The 18,385-nt window shown below is 40.3% G+C and overlaps 1 protein-coding gene across 1 annotated transcript; it reads right to left on the bottom strand.

Annotated features, from left to right (window-relative positions):
* Positions 1-11,326: 11,326 nt before the first annotated feature.
* On the bottom strand, positions 11,327-17,821 carry LOC140494187 (uncharacterized). The gene is made up of 4 exons (XM_072593304.1): positions 17,688-17,821; positions 17,359-17,413; positions 15,291-15,526; positions 11,327-12,787 (listed from the first exon to the last, which is right to left on the bottom strand). The coding sequence occupies exons 1-4, from the start codon at positions 17,709-17,711 to the stop codon at positions 12,467-12,469; spliced, it is 636 nt and encodes a 211-aa protein (XP_072449405.1). The 5' UTR covers positions 17,712-17,821; the 3' UTR covers positions 11,327-12,466.
* Between the last annotated feature and the right edge of the window lie 564 nt (positions 17,822-18,385).

The following is an 18,385-nucleotide window of genomic DNA, read 5'->3' as shown; positions in this document are numbered from 1 at the left end:
AGGTTTGTCTAATACATCACATTAGGTGTATGACACTTTGATCTTTTACTCATAAATCCTCTGTCCTATGTATCCTGCCTCATAGATGCCTCACAATGGAGCAGCTCTCCAAAAGCTTGTACTTTCAAATAAACCTGTCGGACTGTAATCTGGTGACATGTGATTTTTCAATTTTGTCCACTCCAGTCCAACACCGGCACCTCCACATTATATATTTAATGAGACAGATGCGAACAAGATCTAACAGCTCAATATGTGGTATCCATGAGGCAATTAGTAATATAATTATATTCCACCACAATCTGTTACCTTCATAAAATAGGGGGCTCTGTGGTGCAGTGGCATTGTGCCTCATTCTGGGCTAGAAAGTCCAGGTCAAGTCCTATCTTTTCCAAAAAATCATTTTCTGTCATTACATCATTACCAACAAGCCAGGTGACTAATCAATCCCCAGATGATGATTGTAGAAGATCATGCCAAAAAGAAACTGAGCTATCAACATGGTGAAGCCACAATAAATGACATGCTAAACGTCGAAAGCAGTATGCTATAGATGTGGCTAAGTAAATCAATTACTAAGCAACCAAATCAAACTTCAGCAGTCCTATCACACGCAGTCTTGAATGCTGGTGGACAAGTAATGATGGCAGAACCCAGTAGGATTACAAATTAAAAAGGCTGAATCAGCCAGAAATGCATAGCAGATGAACCATCTCACCCTCTTGAGCTTCCAGAATTGTAGGTGCCAGTATACAACCAAATAGAGAACCTCCACATAATTAGGAAAGAGCTGAGTCTGCTGGACACAACAAAAGACCACCAACACTGACAACCTGGATGTTTTGTAAGTTCATCAGGGGAAAGAGAATAACCAGGTAAACCATTAGTGACCAAAGCGGCATTACGTGTGTGGAGCTGAAAGACATAGCAGAGATTTTGAATGAGTACTTTGAATCGATATTTAAAATAGATAAGCATTGAGAGGAATGAGGTAAAAAATGTTTTAGCAGTCTTTAAAGTAGATAAATCCCCACTTTATAATGTATCCAAGACTGCTGAAAGAGACAAAGTTAGAGATTGCAGGGGCTCTGACATTAATTTTCAAATTCTCTCTGGCCATAAGAGGGGTGTGAGAGGACTGGAAGACAGATAATGTGGTACCGTTATTCAAGAAGGGTGGTAAAGATAAGCAAGGAAACTACCGGTCAGAAAACGTTCTGAGGGAAACATATTAATCTCTACTTGGACAGGCAAAGATTAATCAATATAGTCAACATGGCTTTGTAAAGGGGAAATCATGTTTAACAAGCTTGTTTGAATTCTTCAAGGAGATGACGAGGTGCATGGGTAAGGGTAATGCTTTTGACAAGAACCCGCATGACAGACTTTTCAGGAAAGTTCAAAATTTGCTTATTGGCAGGAAGCAGAGGGTAATGATTGGAAGGTATTTTTCTGACCGGAAGTCTGCGTCCAGTGGCATACCACGGTATTCATCATTAAGTCTCTTGATTGAGACATGAATGTAGGGGATATCTTCTTTAAGTTCACAGATGACTTGAACATTAGATTAAATAATGAGAAGGAAAGCCTTCAACTACAAAATAACATAAACATGTTCTCCAGATGGGTGAAAGAGTGGCAAATGAAATTTAATTCTGAAAAGTAAAAGGTGATGCATTCTGGGAGGACTGGCAAGGCAAGGGAGAACACAATGAATGGTAGGACCTTAGGAAGTACAAAGAGTCAGAGGGACCTTGGTGAACATGCCCATAAAACCTTGAAGACAGCAGGACAGATACAGAACATCGTTAAAAAGGATATGGGGTACTTGCCTTTATTGGACAAGGCATTGAATACAAGAGCAGTGAGGTTGTGTTGAAGGGTTATATCACCTTAGTTGGAACAAAAACAAGAATATTGTGTACAGTCTGATCTCCACACTACAGAAAGGATGTGATTGCACTAGACAGAGTGCAGTGAAAATTCACCAGGATGTTGCCTAGGCTGGAGAGATTCAACCATGAAGAGAAATTGGATAGGTTGTGGTTGCTTTCCCCTAGAGCAGAGAAAGGTGAGGTAGAATCAGATTGAGATGTACAAAGATCCGAGGGGGACAGACAGGCTAAATAAGGGAAATTTTTAACCCACAGCAGAACTGTCAATAACCAGAGGGGGATCACGGTGACTCAGTGGTTAGCACTGCTGCCTCACAGTGGGCGACTGTCTGTGTGGAGTTTGTACATTCTCCCAGTGTCTGCGTGGGATTCCTCTGGGTATTCCGGTTTCCTTCCACAAGCAAAGGTGTACAGGTTAGATGAACTGGCCAGGCTAGATTGTTTCACAGTGTTAAGGGATGTGTAGGTTAGGTGCATTACTCAGGGTAAATGTAGGGGAATGGGTCTGGATGGATTACGCTTCGGAGGGTAGGTGTGGACTTGTTGGGTCAAAGGACCTGTTTCTACACTGTAGGGATTCTTAAAAAAAACACTCTTAAGGGAAGGAGCTGGAGGTTTAAAAGGAATTTGAGGAAAATGGGGCGATGAGGATCTGGAGCTCACTGCCAGAACTTGCGGTAGAGGTGGGAGCCCTCAAGATATTTACCAAGTGTTTTGATGAGCACGTGAAATTCTATCACGTAAAAGTCTATGGGCCGTAGACATCTATGCTGAAAAATTGGATTAGAATGTATGAATGTTTGATGACCAGCATAAACTAAAAGAACCTCTTTTAGTGCTTTTAAAATCTCTATGACTCTATGAAGATTTCAGCTATATCACTAAAATCTTGTACTCTAAAACTAACCCTGCCTCAAGGCAAGCTGATTCAGTTTGGCTGCAATACAGGTTTCCTAATTATACATTACGGGCTGATTAAGTCAGCAAATTTAAAACAGTAAAACACATTATAAGTTGTAAAGCATACATTGCAAAAAAAGAAACTTAATTCTGTTCTAACAGTAGACCAACTGCGAGGTAGAGTTACAATATTGTATACACGCAATATTCAGAGTCCTTCAGGTGAACTTTCTTAAATATGTACACATACAATAGCATCTACTGAAACATGTGGCCAAATACCACTGCGTGGTTCAAGTCCAGGAAGCTTATTAGCAAAGGATAAAACTGAAACCAATCTTACCACACTTATGTACAAATTTACATGTCTAGCATAAGTGTGTTGATACACACAGTACACAAAGTCCTTAAAGGTGAACTCTCTTAAAGGAAAGGTACATATACAAGAGCATCTAACTGAAAATGTGTAGGTTGGTATAGAGATAACAAGCATGAACTATTCAGAAAAAGCAGGACAAATCTATTCCAAACAATGACCATCAGTAAATGATGGAAGTTGTCAATATTCTATCAAGCAACGTTTATTTATCAATAACTTGGTTGCAAACCTCATTTCAACCTTTAACCAAACATGGATGAGATGAGTGCATCTACCTTTAACATCAAAACAGCATTTGACTGAGTTTGATAGAAGATATTGTAGCAAAAATAAAGTTATTGGAAATCAGGATAGGAACATATCCACTGGCTGGAATCATGCCGAGCATGAAGGAAGATGTTTGTTATCATCCAGGTTCAATCACTCGGGATAGGGACAGTTCAACAGCAGTTCCTTAGAACGGTGTCCTCGACTGAACAATCTTCATCCACTTCATTGTAAGGTCAGATGTTTGCAGTATTGTATGTGGTGTTCACTTCCATTTTCAGCACATCGGATAATACATGAAGCCAACGCAGGCACAGATGACTGTTGCAATTACATTAACAGGTCAGAGTTAGCAGGTGATTCACTCTATGATTCATCAAAGTCTTTACATTATTTACAAGGCACATTCGGAATGCGATGGAATACTCTGAACTTGATGAATGTAGCATCAGCTACACTGAGAAAGCCCAACTCTATCAAGTACAAAGCAATTTACTTGATCAGCACCTATTCAGTGGACTGAATAATAATTCCCACTGCCATCAATATACAGTGGCAGCAGTGTGTGCACCATATGCAAAATGCACTAAGCAATTTGCCAAGCCTCCTTCAATAGCATCTTCCAAACCCACAAGCTCTACTGTCTAAAGGGAGAAAGACAGCAGGTGCATGGGAACACCACCACTTGCTAGTTCCCTCCAGTCACTGACTTGAAACATAAATTTCCATTCTTCACTATCCCTGCATCAAAAGTCCTGAAACTCCCCCCTTGTCATAACGCTGGGTATAGTTACACCAGAGTCTAGATTAGAGTGGTGCTGGAAAAGCACAGCAGCTCAGGCAGCATCTCAGAAGCAGGAAATTCGACGTTTTGGGCCTTTCATCAGCTTTTGCCTGAAACGTTGATTTTCCTGCTCATCGGATGCTGCCTGACCTGCTGTGCTTTTCCAGCACCACTCTAATCTAGACTCTGATCTTCAGCATCTGCAGTCCTCACTTTTGCCCTGTATACTTACACCACATGGGCTGCAATAGTTCAAGAAGGCAATTCACCATCTTCTTTAAAACAGTTCGGGATGGAAAATAATTGTTGACCTTTCCAGCAAATGCATCCTATAAATGATTTAATTTTTTAAAAAACCCTACATCATCAAAGCAGGGCTCCTTAATCCTCATTCCTATGTGAGTCACTGCAATATATATTTCTTTGGGATGCAGCCATAAAACTTTGTTCTTGACAGTAAAGTACCCCAGAGGTTTTGGTAAACGTTCCACAATGTGGCTTCAGCCTTACTGAGCCAAATTTCAGCCACAAATTCTTCAAAGCGTCCAAGACTCTTCAGTTATTTTGCACAGTGACAGGTTTTTATGTTTCCTGTGATTGAACCTAATTGGAGCCCTTTGTCTGTTTCCTACAAGAGAATTATTTTGACTAGACTTGGGGATGCCATGCAATGACTCTAGAAATAGTGCACTTTTGACATGCTGCCTACATATTGCAATCCTTTGCAGTGTCTAAAAAATATTGTTAATGTCCTTTGCTCTATTTCATTCCAATGAAGCTTAGTAACACTGAGTAATACACAAGTGCAGAAGTGTTTTTTTTATAAATTTGATCCAGTTCTAAAGGAAATGTTAATTCTGTTTCTCTCTCCACAGATGCTGCCAGACCTGTTGAGATCTTCCAGCATTTTCTGTTTTTATTTCAGTTCTCCAGCATCCATTGTATGTTGCTTTTAGATTTTATAAATTAGTTTGTTACTCAGTTTGAAACAATGACCACCATAAAATAGCAGATAAAATAAAAGGACAGACTAAACATTTTTGGTAATATAGCGCTACAATGATAGGCTAGCACATCTCAAGGAAAGGAATGTCTGGAATGCTTACAAGTTTTTTTTGGAGCAGCTTGTGGTAGGCCCCACGAGGGAACAGGTAGTTCTGGATATAGTGAAGAGTAATGAGGTAGACCTGATTAGGAAGCTGAAGGTGAATGAATTCCAAGGGACCTTTGACCATAATATTATAAGATTCACCCTGCATTTTGAGAAGGAGAAGATTGAATCAGATATAATGGCATTGCAATTGAGTAAAATTAGTAAATGTTACTCTATAATGATTCAATGCAAAGTTTCATCCTTTTTGCTCTTGTTTACTTTACAAGAACAACTTTTACATAGGAAGTCTATTAAAAAGCAAATGTCAGGATTGAATACATGAAACTATATTATAGCTGGATGTCATTATACCTGGACCATGTAAATTTGTAAACTCCTATTTTCTCCTATTTTTAACTTGCAAAATGAAGATGTACATAGAGACACTGCAAGGAGCTCAGGACTGGGAATTGTTCAATACTCAACAGTCAGAGCATTGAGTGCAAGAGTTGGTTATGTTATGGCTGTACAAGACATTGGCAAGGCCTTTCAGGTCATTCTGATGTAATGTGTGTTTCGTCAACGCAAATTCACTGTAACGCGATTGACGAATAGGAGATGCTGTTTCTAAAGCACAAACTTTTAAAATGCATGTTAGCAATAGTGTGATTGCATTGCCGACACTTTAAGTGTGATATGTATTGTGTGATTCTTGCAGAGTGTAGGGTCGCACAGGAATGCAACTATCGTGTTATAGAAGAAATAACTGTATTTGGAGTCCTGCATACAATTCTGGTCACCTGCTAGAGGAATGATGTTATTAAACTGGAAAGGTTGCAAAAAGGTTTTTGAAGCATATTACAGTGAAATGAGTGTGTGATTATCCAACTGGGCCCTGAATGTCTTGGTGGATGAATCGTGCAGAGGAAGAGTTGAGAGTGCAGTGCTGGAAAAGCACAGCAAGTCAGGCAGCATCCGAGGAGCAGGAGAATCGATGTTTCAGGCAAAAGCCCTTCATTAGGAATGCTCCTCGGATGCTGCCTGACCTGCTATGCTTTTCCAACACCACACTCTCAACTCTAATCTCCAGCATCTGCAGTCCTCACTTTCGCCATGCAGATGAAGGCTCATCCTTTATCAGCAGAGAAGGTCATGACACCAGACACCATCAGCATGAGTGGAGGTCACCACCAGGGTCCATGTCATCTCTGTGATCCAGAGGGTAGTCCAGCAATGCAGGAAGAAAGTGAGTGATTGTCTATGGACCACCGGTGTGAGTGCCACTCTTCTCTCTGCTACCTCACACTCAATCTATCTCTGTGACTGTACACACGTCCCACCAAAGCTCATACTCTACCGCTCTCAATTGTTATGCATGCAAAACCTTCCCTCACTCGCTCTCACCCACCCTGGAACCTGCAGATTACTAACCCTGAAGTCTCTCCACATTGCCAATTCACTCATTCACACTGCCCCATCTCATGCAGCAGCTTCCAAAGTCAAGCATTGGTCCATGAAAGATTACACATGTAGACTGATTTCTGACCTCTGTGCCACTGTGACAGTAAGGGCTACACAGAGGCATGACGAAATAGATTTAGTGGCATTGTGGACATATTTATACAAAGGTGAGACTTAACTTACAGTGAAATGTCACCCAGTGCCACCAATGTTCCCTCAAGAGGTGTTTCTTTCCCTCTTACTACATCGAAGTCCAGTTCCGTGCACCACAGCTGGAGTGGAGAAAGCCTGCCTTACATTGGAAACTATTGGCCTTGGAGCTTAGGTTGTGCGTCTCTGGGTGTGTCTGTGGCTAGAGGGCCAAAACATGTTGAGTGTATTCTTGCCACACCCTCCTAGGCTTGGACTCCAACAGATGTGAAGGCCACAGACAGGAATGAAGGCCCCCCCTGCCACTTTTGGAGCTGTTTTCTGAAGAGCCTGTCTGTGGTTGCCCATCTAGTTGGCTGCCTACAAGCACTGCTCTGTCCAGTGGAAAGTCAAAGTGGCCCAACCCTCTGCTATCTTGCTATGGCTGTAGAGAGCAAATGGCCAGGGCAATGGAGTGAAGGCTATGCTATCATCCAGCAGACATACCTCTGGAATGTGAGCTGGAATATAAACCTGAATCATCTGGCTCAGAGGTGGGGACATTACCACCATGCTAAAAGAATCCTCTGAGAGCTTTTGGTGAAGAGTAAAAACTTATTGAAATGTTAAATATTTCACCATCAGGTCTGGTCTGATGTTTATTGGAAATAAATTAAATCATGAATTTCCTCATTGATTTACAGTTGGAAGGTTTAATTGAATCAATCTTGATATTGGGCCTTAAAGCCTGCCCTTTTTAATGACTGACTCTTCAATATTTATTTAGACTTGACAGGGTTTCCTCTGGGTGCTCTGGTTTCCTCCCACAGTCCAAAGATGTGCAGGTCAGGTGAATTGGCCATGCTAAATTGCCCATAGTGTTAGGTGCATTAGTCAGAGGGAAATGTGTCTGGGTGGGTTACTCTTCAGAGGATCAGTGTGGACTTGTTGGGCCGAAGGGCCTGTTTCCACAATGTAGTGAATCTAATCTAAAGTTGAAAAAGTGTTAAAAATCAGGAGAACTGAGACTGTTTCTGAATGTGCACAGTCCTCAGCATGTAAACAAGTTAAGAACGTGACAATATGTTCACATACTGATGAGAGTGTGCATGTAAGGGAAAAGATGATTCCACAGTTATTTGAATGATGTGGATACTGAAGCAATTGGTGGTATTCATATAATGTAGAGTCTAGACATATTTAAAACAGGCTGCCCAGATGTGTTATGGCACAACTGGGGAGGCATGGTGGTTCAGTAGTTAGCACTGCTACGTCACAGCACCAGGGACCTGGATTTGATTCCAGCCATGGGTGACCATCTGTGTGGAGTTTGCATGTTCTTCCCATGTCTGTGTGGGTGTCCACTGGGTATTCCGGCTTCCTCCCACAGCCTCCCATGTGCAGGTTGGGTGGATTGGCTAGCCCGAAAATGTGCAGGTTGGGTGAATTGGCCGTAGTAAATTGCCCGATAGTGTCTAGGCATGTGCAAGTTAGGCAACTTAGCCATGGTAAATATGGGGTTACTGTGATAGAGTTGAATCTGGTTGGGATGCTCGTCGGTGCAGACTTGATGGGCTGAATGGCCTCCTTCACACTGTAGATGTTCTATGATTGTACCTCTGGAAAAGGTTGGATTTGAACCCAGGCCTCCTGGCCCAGAGGTAAGTACCATACCATAAAAGCCATTTAACCATGTATCTACATAATCCCTAATAATCACACCTTGCCATGGGTGTAGAGGAGATTTACTAGAATGGTAATGTTGATGAGGGTCTATAGAAGTTATGATCATCCTTCTGACAGCAAAGAAGGTTATAAAAGAGATATTTCATGGTACTGTTATAAATCAGCAAGGGTTTATGGAATGAATAAACAGAAGCTGTTTCCATTGACAAAGAACTAATAATAAAGAGATGTGGGGGGAGGGGGTTTTTGTGTCACTGCCTCTGGGGCAGAAGTGCAGTTTTAATTCCAATGCATCATGGACACAAATTTATAATGCTTGGCCCAGGAATCAGAGGAGATAGAAGGAGAAATATTATTTGACAATGAGTTGTTGTAATTTGAATTACACTACTTAAAAGGACAGTAAATGCAGATTCAATAGTAAGTGCCAAAAGGGAACTGAATGTCTGCTTCAAAAGGAAAAAAAAATCAAGACTGCAAGTTAAGAGCAGAGGAATGGTCAAAAGGTAAGCACAGAAGCAATGGTTTGAATATAGAACCTTGTTTGCTTGATGGTCGAAGCTATGGTCAGTTGGGTTATAATGGCCCAACAGACAAAACAAACAGAATTTTTCAAATCATTCTTTAGCACACAATTACAATATTGTAAAAAAGATTTATTTTCAAAATATAAAAATGATTGTTCAGTGGTTTGTTGGTCCTACATAAACATGAGTAATTTGCTCCATAGCGACACTACATTCTAACAAACAAAATTGAAAAAAAATCAGACAATACAGACATACAATCAGAAAAATAGCTCTCCATGCAGACAGAAGAAGAAGGACTGACACATGGTAAAATGTTAAACTAGGAATGATTTGAATATTACCCACTCCTTAACATTCAGAAATGAGAGTTTTAGATTTGTTTACCCATCCATAAGCTAAAGCAATTCATTTCAAAAGCATAAATGTATTACCTAAAAATGTGACATTTCCATTTTAATAAACCTTAAAATCTTGAAGTTTAACAAGTGTTGGACAAATTGCTTGAAACAATTGTTATCTTTTTAACAAAGCAAAGTAGGGTGGCTATTCAAGCAGAAACAAAAATGTACGCATGTGTGAATGTATATACATGCCTTTCCCCTCTTCTTAACAGCCCTTTCCAAAGCAAAGTGAATTGTAGGATTTTATTTGATGCCTGGGCAATGGATGTCCTTATTGATTTGTTAATTTGCACTTAAATATATTTCTGGGAATAAAAGTGCATGTGCAAAGATTGCATACCTTGCTCTTTAAAGTGTTAAAACAAGAAGAATGATAGGGAGGCCATAAAAACTGTTATCAGGTAGAAAACAGGACTAAATAATAAACCTAGAACAATACACTTAGACAATGCAAACCAATCTACTGTGAACAATTTTGGGATACTTCTTTAAGGAAAGATATACTGGCATTCAGGCAGTGCAGAGAAAATTGACAGGATATTTCTGGTACAATAAACCGTCTTAAGAGGGGAGGTTGAGTTAGTTGGGCTTATCTGCATTAGACTTTGGAAGAATGAAAAATGACCGTACTGAAACATACAGGATTCTTAAGAGACTTGACAGGATAGGTGCAAAAAGACTACTTCTCCTTCCTAAAGAGTCTAGGACCAGAGGGCATAATCTCAGAATAAGGGGTTACCCTTTGGGAAGAAAGGATTAGGAGTTTTTTCTTTCTCTCAGAGGATGTAAATTTGTGCAATTCGTTATTGCAGAGGGCTGTAGAAATTGGGGCTTTAAATATATCGAAGGCTGAGACATATAGATTTTAAATCAGTGAGGGAATCAAGCATTCTAGGGAAAATGCAGATAAGTAGAATTGAGGATTAGTAGGCAAAAGTGAGGCCTGCAGATGTTGGAAATCAGAGTTTAGATTAGAGTGGTGCTGGAAAAGCACAGCCAGTCAGGCAGCCTCCGAGGAGCAGGAAAATCTTGAGGATTAGTGGATCAGCCATAATCTCATAGACTGGTAAAGTAGACTCAAGGGCTGAATGACCTATGTTATTATTAATCACGAGTGACACGTAGTGAATTGAAAATTCATATGTGTTTGATTGCATTTTGACTGGTAACTAATAAATGAATAATAGATACTTAACAAAAATGTATTAACCTTTTTCTGCATTTGTTGATAAAGGAGTAAAAAGAAGTGCAGAGTGGTCACAAGTTTTGTTTTGGCCACGTTGTGCCCTTTACCCCCTGGCTCTGTATTGTTAATTAAAGTGATGTATCATGAATGAAAAGTTTAGATTGTGGAATAGCAAGAAGAGCTGTCATCATGGTCACCTTGGCCAGTTAATAAAACAGCTTTGGGCCAGCAGAACAAAGCAGATCCATCAGTAACCAGCTCCAACAAGATACTTCTTGGCAAAAGGTAAATAGCATTAGTAACAGTACGAGAATCCATGTTCTTGGTGTAAAGCAGGCTCAGTCTCATCTTGTGAATCAATATCAGTCACTGTCACTCTGAGAAAATCAAGGTATTACTCACAACTGCTGACTAAAATTTCAGGAGCATTATAAAGGTATGTTATATCTGTTAAATTTGTGTAAGATTTCCAAACTATGTTGAAAGAGGAAGGCTGCAAAATTTGACAATAATGTTTGCTAAGATAATAAAGATATCAGGTATACTTAGTTACACTGTGTTTAAAAATACTAATACTTGACTATTAGCGTGTGTAGCTAAAACAGTGTTGCCATATTTTAGGCTAGTCAATACTGCTCAAGGTAAGTAATAACAATAAGCCAAGGACATACAGGTTCAAACAGGCAAAGTGCACATTTAGGGCTAAAATCTGAAGGCTCTTCACACAACAAATAAGCAGTCTGTGAAGTGTACCTCTGTAGAAGAGGAATACCTTGGATTTATTCAAGAGATGTTTGGATGCTGCATTGAGGGAAGTGCAGGTTATTTTATGCGAATGAACTGTGAATTTTTTTAAAAATCTGCTCATATTTACAATGTGATCTTATGAAAACAAAATGTAGAAATACAAAGCTTAATCTTGCACCATGTAGGTGTCAAATTCTCGGATTGCTGGGTGTATGTTTTGTTAGGATAACATGGGAAGAATTTTGTGTCACAGCGTTCATGTTTGTTTTGGAAGGGTGTAGTGTCATTCTCAACCAAAAATGAGGAAAAATACTACAAAGTTAAGCAAACAAACAATGTTTCCCACAAAAGTTAAAGCAAACTTTACAATAGTTCATGAATTCATCGATTTAACCACAACAGTGAAAGACAAATTGGCATTGATCAAGAATCCTACATCTAATCCTTCTGAAATAAGCTTAGCCTATAGGATTCAATGTGGTTATTCAGAGTGTTGCTGGGGTGTACAGACAAGGAAGATTCCAGGTTTTATCTTAGGCCATTCTAATCTCAACCTGTAATAGAGAATCAGTCCTACATTTTGGCTTGGTACTCCTGAATTAAAGATGGAAACAATCACACTAAATGTTCCTTAATAATTTGAGTGATTTTTCGAGAATGCACATATGGGTATCAACATGAGATACAACTGTGATTGAACAACAATCACTATATGTGTTTGCACCTTATAATATTTACTCAATCATTGTATCTGAGAACGGACAGCACACATGGTGTTATCTCCCAGCTCAATGCAATCAGGAAAAAAAGAGAAAAAATTGACAAAGTGAATTGATTAAAAGACAGAGATTTTACTGGTTTGGATCTGAAAGTCTTTTGCATTCAGTTTTAACAGTATCGTTGAGTGGGACTAATTTTGTTCAAATTCAATCTCAAGTATTTACAGGTAACTTCTACGGAACAGTTTAAGAAGTACAAGATTTCCCAATACCACTATTGATTATAATATCAGTAGTCAAAGCATTCATTAAAGTTTCCTCTCCAGATATCTTCTGTGAGAATTCCAGGTAAATAGTTATTATATTCTGGCATTGTACAGGACGCACTTTCCGAATTTGGGCCCATTTCTATGTTGTCTGGCATGTAAGAGAAAATGGAGCAAATTGCTGATGTGCAACTGTAGTGCTGGTGAGGATAGTACTCTTCAGGAGTTGAATAAAAGGACTTCAGATCCAAATGTGAAGATGGACTAATGTCTTCTGGAGATGATGGGACACATTGGGTAGAATACCCAAAATCCACCGAAGAATAAGCCAGTGATCCTGAGTTCTGGAGATGGAATGGTAAAATGATCTGTACATCCTCATTTAGAAAGTAATGTCATGAATTATATACAAACATACAAATTAGGATCAAGAGTAGGCAATTACTCAGATCTGCTCCACCATTCAATAAGATCATGGCTGATCTGACTATGGAATCAGCTCCACTCTCCTGCCGATGCTAAATACTGTTTTACTCTCTTCATAGAGGCTGAACAATCTACCTCCATCTTAAAAATATTCAATGTCCCAACCTCCACCAATGCTCCTCTCACCATTTTATGCATTTTAGTAAGATCACTTCTCAGTCTCCAGCCCATCCAAACTTTCCTCATCAAGTAACCATTAGCTAACACCACAATTCCCCCACCTCCCCCTCCCCAACAACCTCCCATTCCTAGCTTGGTTGAGGCTTCTCTGAACTACATCCAATCAATTTGTTGTCTTGCGTAAATAATGAGAACAAAATTGTACCTAATTCTAATGCACTCCCACCTCTGACTTGAATAGTTCTGGAATTGAGTCCCACTGAAGACTTAAATACATCTAGGCTGATGTTATTTGTACAGTACTAGGGGTGTGTTCCATTGTTAAAGGTGCCATCTTTCCCAACGAATACTAAGTTGGAGCCAAGTGGATGTAAAAGATCTGATGTCTTTTTTAAGCAAAAGGGCAGGAGACTTCCCTGTTATGCTAATTAAATTTCATCCTTGAGCATTAACATCAAATTAATGAAGTAGGCATGCGTCAAACTGTTATTTCAGCGACCTTGCTGTGAACTGAGTTCATGCTACATTTTAATAATATATAATCAGAACATGTTAATAATGTATACTCAGAGCATCTTTATGACAAGCCAAGGGTATGAAAATTGCAAATATTTGACCTTTCTTTGATATTTGTTTGAACTTGTTTAAATCCTACAATAATTGATTTCTAGCAAATCATTTCAAAATGTGTGTCTTGCCTCATTTTGTCTGTTCCTGAAATTAAAAAATAGCCCTAGAGTCACATTGGATTCAAAATGTTAACTCTGTTTCCCTCTCCACAGATGCTGCCAGATCTGTTGAATTTCTTCAGCAATTTTGGTTTTTATTTCAGATATCCAGCATCTCAAATACTGTACTTTGCTTTTATTTGATAGTTCCTGCATTGGAAAGATCTGATTATTGATCTCGGGGCAAGGTTACTCATGACTATAATGGCTGCAACCTTTGAGTATGTAGTATTATCCAGACAAACAATCACATTATCTCACTGTCATAAAAGTATTAAAGTTTTGCTGTTTGGAATTGTTACATCTCAAGGATTTTGCTAAGAACTGAATGGTTCTCAAGAACTACAGTTCCTTAAATTACAAAAAAACAGAACTAGAGTTATTAAATAGTAGAAGCCAGGTGGTGTTAAGGATTTTATCACACAGATAAAAAAACGATTGTCTTTTTGTTGTTAAGTTTAAGTGTTCAAAAACTATCAACAAAAATTCTTTTTATTTATGAGAAGACCAAGCACAGATCTTCTCATCATTAATAATGTCACAGAGCACTAGTTTATCAGTATCTTTAAAATGATCAAGATCTCAGGTTTCAGAGGACTACACTCTCGATGTTTTAATCACACTGTTCATTCAGATTGTTATGTCACACGTCTCGAATAAATGGGATTCCAACTGAGATCTTCCAACCCAGAGGCAGTGTCAAGGAGTCATAGAGTTGTGCAGCACAGTAGCAGACCCTTCAGTCCAATTTGCTCATGCTGACCAGGTATCCTAAATTAATCTATTTCTATTTGCCGGCATTTGACCCATATACCAGTCCAGATGCCTTCATTCTACACAGACACACCACCTTTTGCGTGTAAAGGTTGCCCCTTAGGTTCTTTTTAAATCATTCCCCTCTCACCTTAAACCTATGTCCTCTAGTATTGGACTCCCCTACACTAGGAAAAAGACCTTGGCTATTCACTGTCTCCATTCCCCTCATGATTTTATAAACTTCTATAAGGTCAGCCCTCAGCCTCTGATGCTCCAGAGAAAATAGCCCCAGTCTATTCAGCCTTTCACTCTCGGTCAAACCTTCCAATCCGAATGACATCCTTGTAAATCATTTCTGCACCCTTTCCAATTTAACAACTTCTTATCTATAGTATCGTCACTATGCTAGTGAAGTCTATAGGCTGCAGGTGGCTCGATTTCTTTAACTGATGATAACATTTGGGCAATGGATGGAAGTTGTTTTTCCCCTCTGTGTACAGGCCCTTGGGTAGTATCCCTGCCTCTGAGTGAGGAGGACTAAGTTCAAGTCCTACCTGCTGCAGAGGTGGATAATAACATCTCTGAACAGGTTGATCAGGAAAATGTCTATAATGTCTATAATTGACTGGGTAAGTAAATAAGGCAACCAACAAAAGAGAGCTCCCATTACACAGAACAAATTACACTGTGCACGCTGTCAGAGGGTGAGGAGTGTGCTGGGAAATAGCAAGATTGAGGCAAAGATGTATTCACTTACCACAGCTGAATGACTGCAGTGGGTAGGTGCCTGGTGCCTGACTGGGGGGCAGTGTGAGATAGGAGCTTCCGAGGTGAATGAGTTTTCAGTCAAGAGATCAGAAAGGCACCTTTCATACACCTCCGTGTTTTCATAGAAGATCGGGTTGTGGTCATATGGAACATTTTCTGGAAACTGGTCGCACTCATTGAAGCTCGATTCATATTCATTAGGCAGTGGGCAGACATTGTGAGAAGCTGGAAGGGCAGACAGAGAGAGAATTCAGCAAGGTGAACATTGAGTGCTTTCGGAGGTGACCTGGAAGAGTGAAATAGCCTCCACCACTTCCTCTGGCAACTCATTCCATACACACACCACCCTTTGCATGAAAAAGTTCCCCCTTTCCCCTCCCCACTCTGCAGTCTGACCTGATTGGTCTGAAAGCTCCTGTGTGAAATCCCAGGATTGAAAGGATTCTCCCAAACTATAATTAGGCAGCTTGTCTTTACCAGGTGCAAAGCGAAACTCTGGTTTCCAGCATCTGCCGTCCTCACTTTTGCCTAGTTGATTTTAACCTTACTGCGAACCCTGTTTGATGGAATCTGTCGAGTTCTTCAGAAAACTAGGTGGAAGTGAGGACTGCAGATACTGGAGATCAGAGTCTGGATTAGAGTGGTGCTGGAAAAGCACAGCAGGTCAGGCAGCGTCCGAGGAGCAGGAGAGTCGACATTTCGGGCAAAAGTCCTTGCTTCTCGATGCTGCCTGGCCTGCTGTCCTTCTTCAGAAAGCTGTCTCTGCTTGCACCAGTCACGAAATCTTTCCAGGTGTGTTAATTTCTGGGTAATGTGGTCACGAAACAGCAGTTACTCGCAGGTCACTTGTCAACTGGTAGAACAAGATGATAGTACATGCGTTTGTGTTCATCTGCAACAGTTTAGAGTCTGGATAACGGCACAAAACGTCTAACCTCTCAAAACATAACACTTGCCTGTACCTTATATTCAGTTTCACCTACAATAGCGGCTAAACTTTAGTAACCGCGGTGAGGACTTTGAAACCTCCCCTGGACTTTGTTCTGCTGTGAGCTACAGAGTTGGTTCATTTGCATTGTGAACTCGTGTATCTCAGGGCTGTTGGCTTTGAACTCTGTTAATGTGAAACACTGAAAGCTGTGAGGAGTTTTCTTTTCGCGTTCTCAAGCAGAAATGTCCTTCAACACTGAAAATCAATCCATATCCCCCAGTCGGTCAGTGTTTATGGTACCGGTTGGGCGGACAATTGCTGTATTAAAGAGAACGCCAATCAGATTTCGGTGTATGAAAGTTTCCCTGATATAAGTTACAGTAAAATAACACAAAGGTTTGGCGTGTGATCCATTTGTGCTGTTTTCTTTGTAAAGCGCACTTGTTAACTTGTTTCACTTGGATTCGTTAATGGTTAATGGGTTGGCAGTGCAGACACCAGTTAAGTTAATATACCCGTTTGCACCGACTGTATCCAAACATTGGGATCTTTCCCACCCCTGCCTTGCCCTTTTAGTCTGTGCTGCCTGCCTGTGGAACAGGGGTTGACAGTGAGGGATCAAAGGGCTGGATGACTAACCCCGCTCAGTCTCGTGCACCTCCAACGCCAGCTCGGCCGATTTCGGAAAGGGGAGCTTTGAGGTAAAATAAATGGTTTGTTCAATGGAAACTCAGCGCCTAGCAACAGCAAGTGGGAGGAAATCCTGCAGCTGACAACGGAGATGCAGTGTTCACAGGGACAAAACAACGCCTAAAATGTTGCGGCGACTCGATGCCAAAGCTCCACGTTTGAAAAGATGACAGCACCCACGCCCCGTTGTACTGACAAAGCGTTTTCTGATGAAGTTGCTGGATGCTAGAGGGACCCTACAGCCTGATTCGTCCCAACCTAGTCATCTGCATTTCTTCCTTCTGTTTTGTGTGTGATTGGTGGATTGCAGATTATGCACTGCCTGGTTTTTAATATTAAGGAGTGGGTGCTTTATCTTGAAAAGCGCGAGGCTGCAAAATGTGGGGCCCTCTTTTGGAGAGGTGACTGCTGTTTAACCTGGGTGTATTATACTGACCTGGGTACGAGGAGGAGACTGGCTCCGCGAACTGAGGACTGTTACTTGTGGTAAGCTGAAATAGGAACATACGAAAGTCAATGTTGGTTCGGGGTGGGGGCGAATAAACGGAAAAAGAAATAAGCGGGCAAAAAAAATCAATCAACAGATGGCTTAAATTAAATTATTAGTTTACACAAAACTGTACAATGATGTTTATTCTACATAAAAATACGGACTCATATATCTGGCACAATCGAAATCCAGTCTGCCCTTTTATTTCGTTTCCAAGTGAATTGTTTATTTCAATTCTTCTCTCTGTTTTTACATCGACTAACAGACAGCCTTACTGTCACTTTGACTCGATCGAACATGAAAGCTTCTTGTAGGAGACCTTTAAGTTCGTCTGAGGCAGCTTTAGAAAGTAAAGTCTTATGGTTATATTGTTTGAAGGTGAGTTGGGTCCGGATGAATGTGTTCTTTTTTATGTGGATGTTATCTCAGGTGTAGTAGCGAGAGCACCGTGACATGTTACACACAGTGTGTGGACTCTGTGAACATGGGCTTCCTCCGGATCACATGATTTCAAATATCAGCGATCGGGTTTCCATTACATCACTGGTGTTGCTACTCTCAGACTGTTCCTTTGAGATCGATTATGTTGTCGTACACAACTGACTTCAGATTTAAAGTTTGGAAACATCCTTGGAGTTATAATGACAATATAAAACATAAGTGTTTTCAAAATAAAACAATGAATTGCAGGTACTGAAGAACTGAAAGAAAAACAAATTGCTGGAGAACCTCAACAAGTTTCTGAAGAAGGATCACCAGGCCGGAAACATTAACTCTGTTTCTCTCTTCACAGATGCTGCCAGAGCTGCTGAGTTTCTCCAGCAATTTGTTTTTGTTTCAGATCTTCAGCACCTGCAATTTGAAAACAAAATCCTGACACTGGTTGGGTTTTTAAAGACTATCACGAGGCTGGAAGCTTTAACTGTTTCTCTCTCCGCAGATGTTGCCAGAGCTGCTGAGTTTCTCCAGCAAT

This window comes from Chiloscyllium punctatum, chromosome 23, assembly GCF_047496795.1.
Source record: "Chiloscyllium punctatum isolate Juve2018m chromosome 23, sChiPun1.3, whole genome shotgun sequence".
NCBI lineage: Eukaryota > Metazoa > Chordata > Chondrichthyes > Orectolobiformes > Hemiscylliidae > Chiloscyllium > Chiloscyllium punctatum.
The sequence above is the reverse complement of the archived record's forward strand: the minus strand, read 5'-3'. Positions and strand labels throughout refer to the sequence as shown.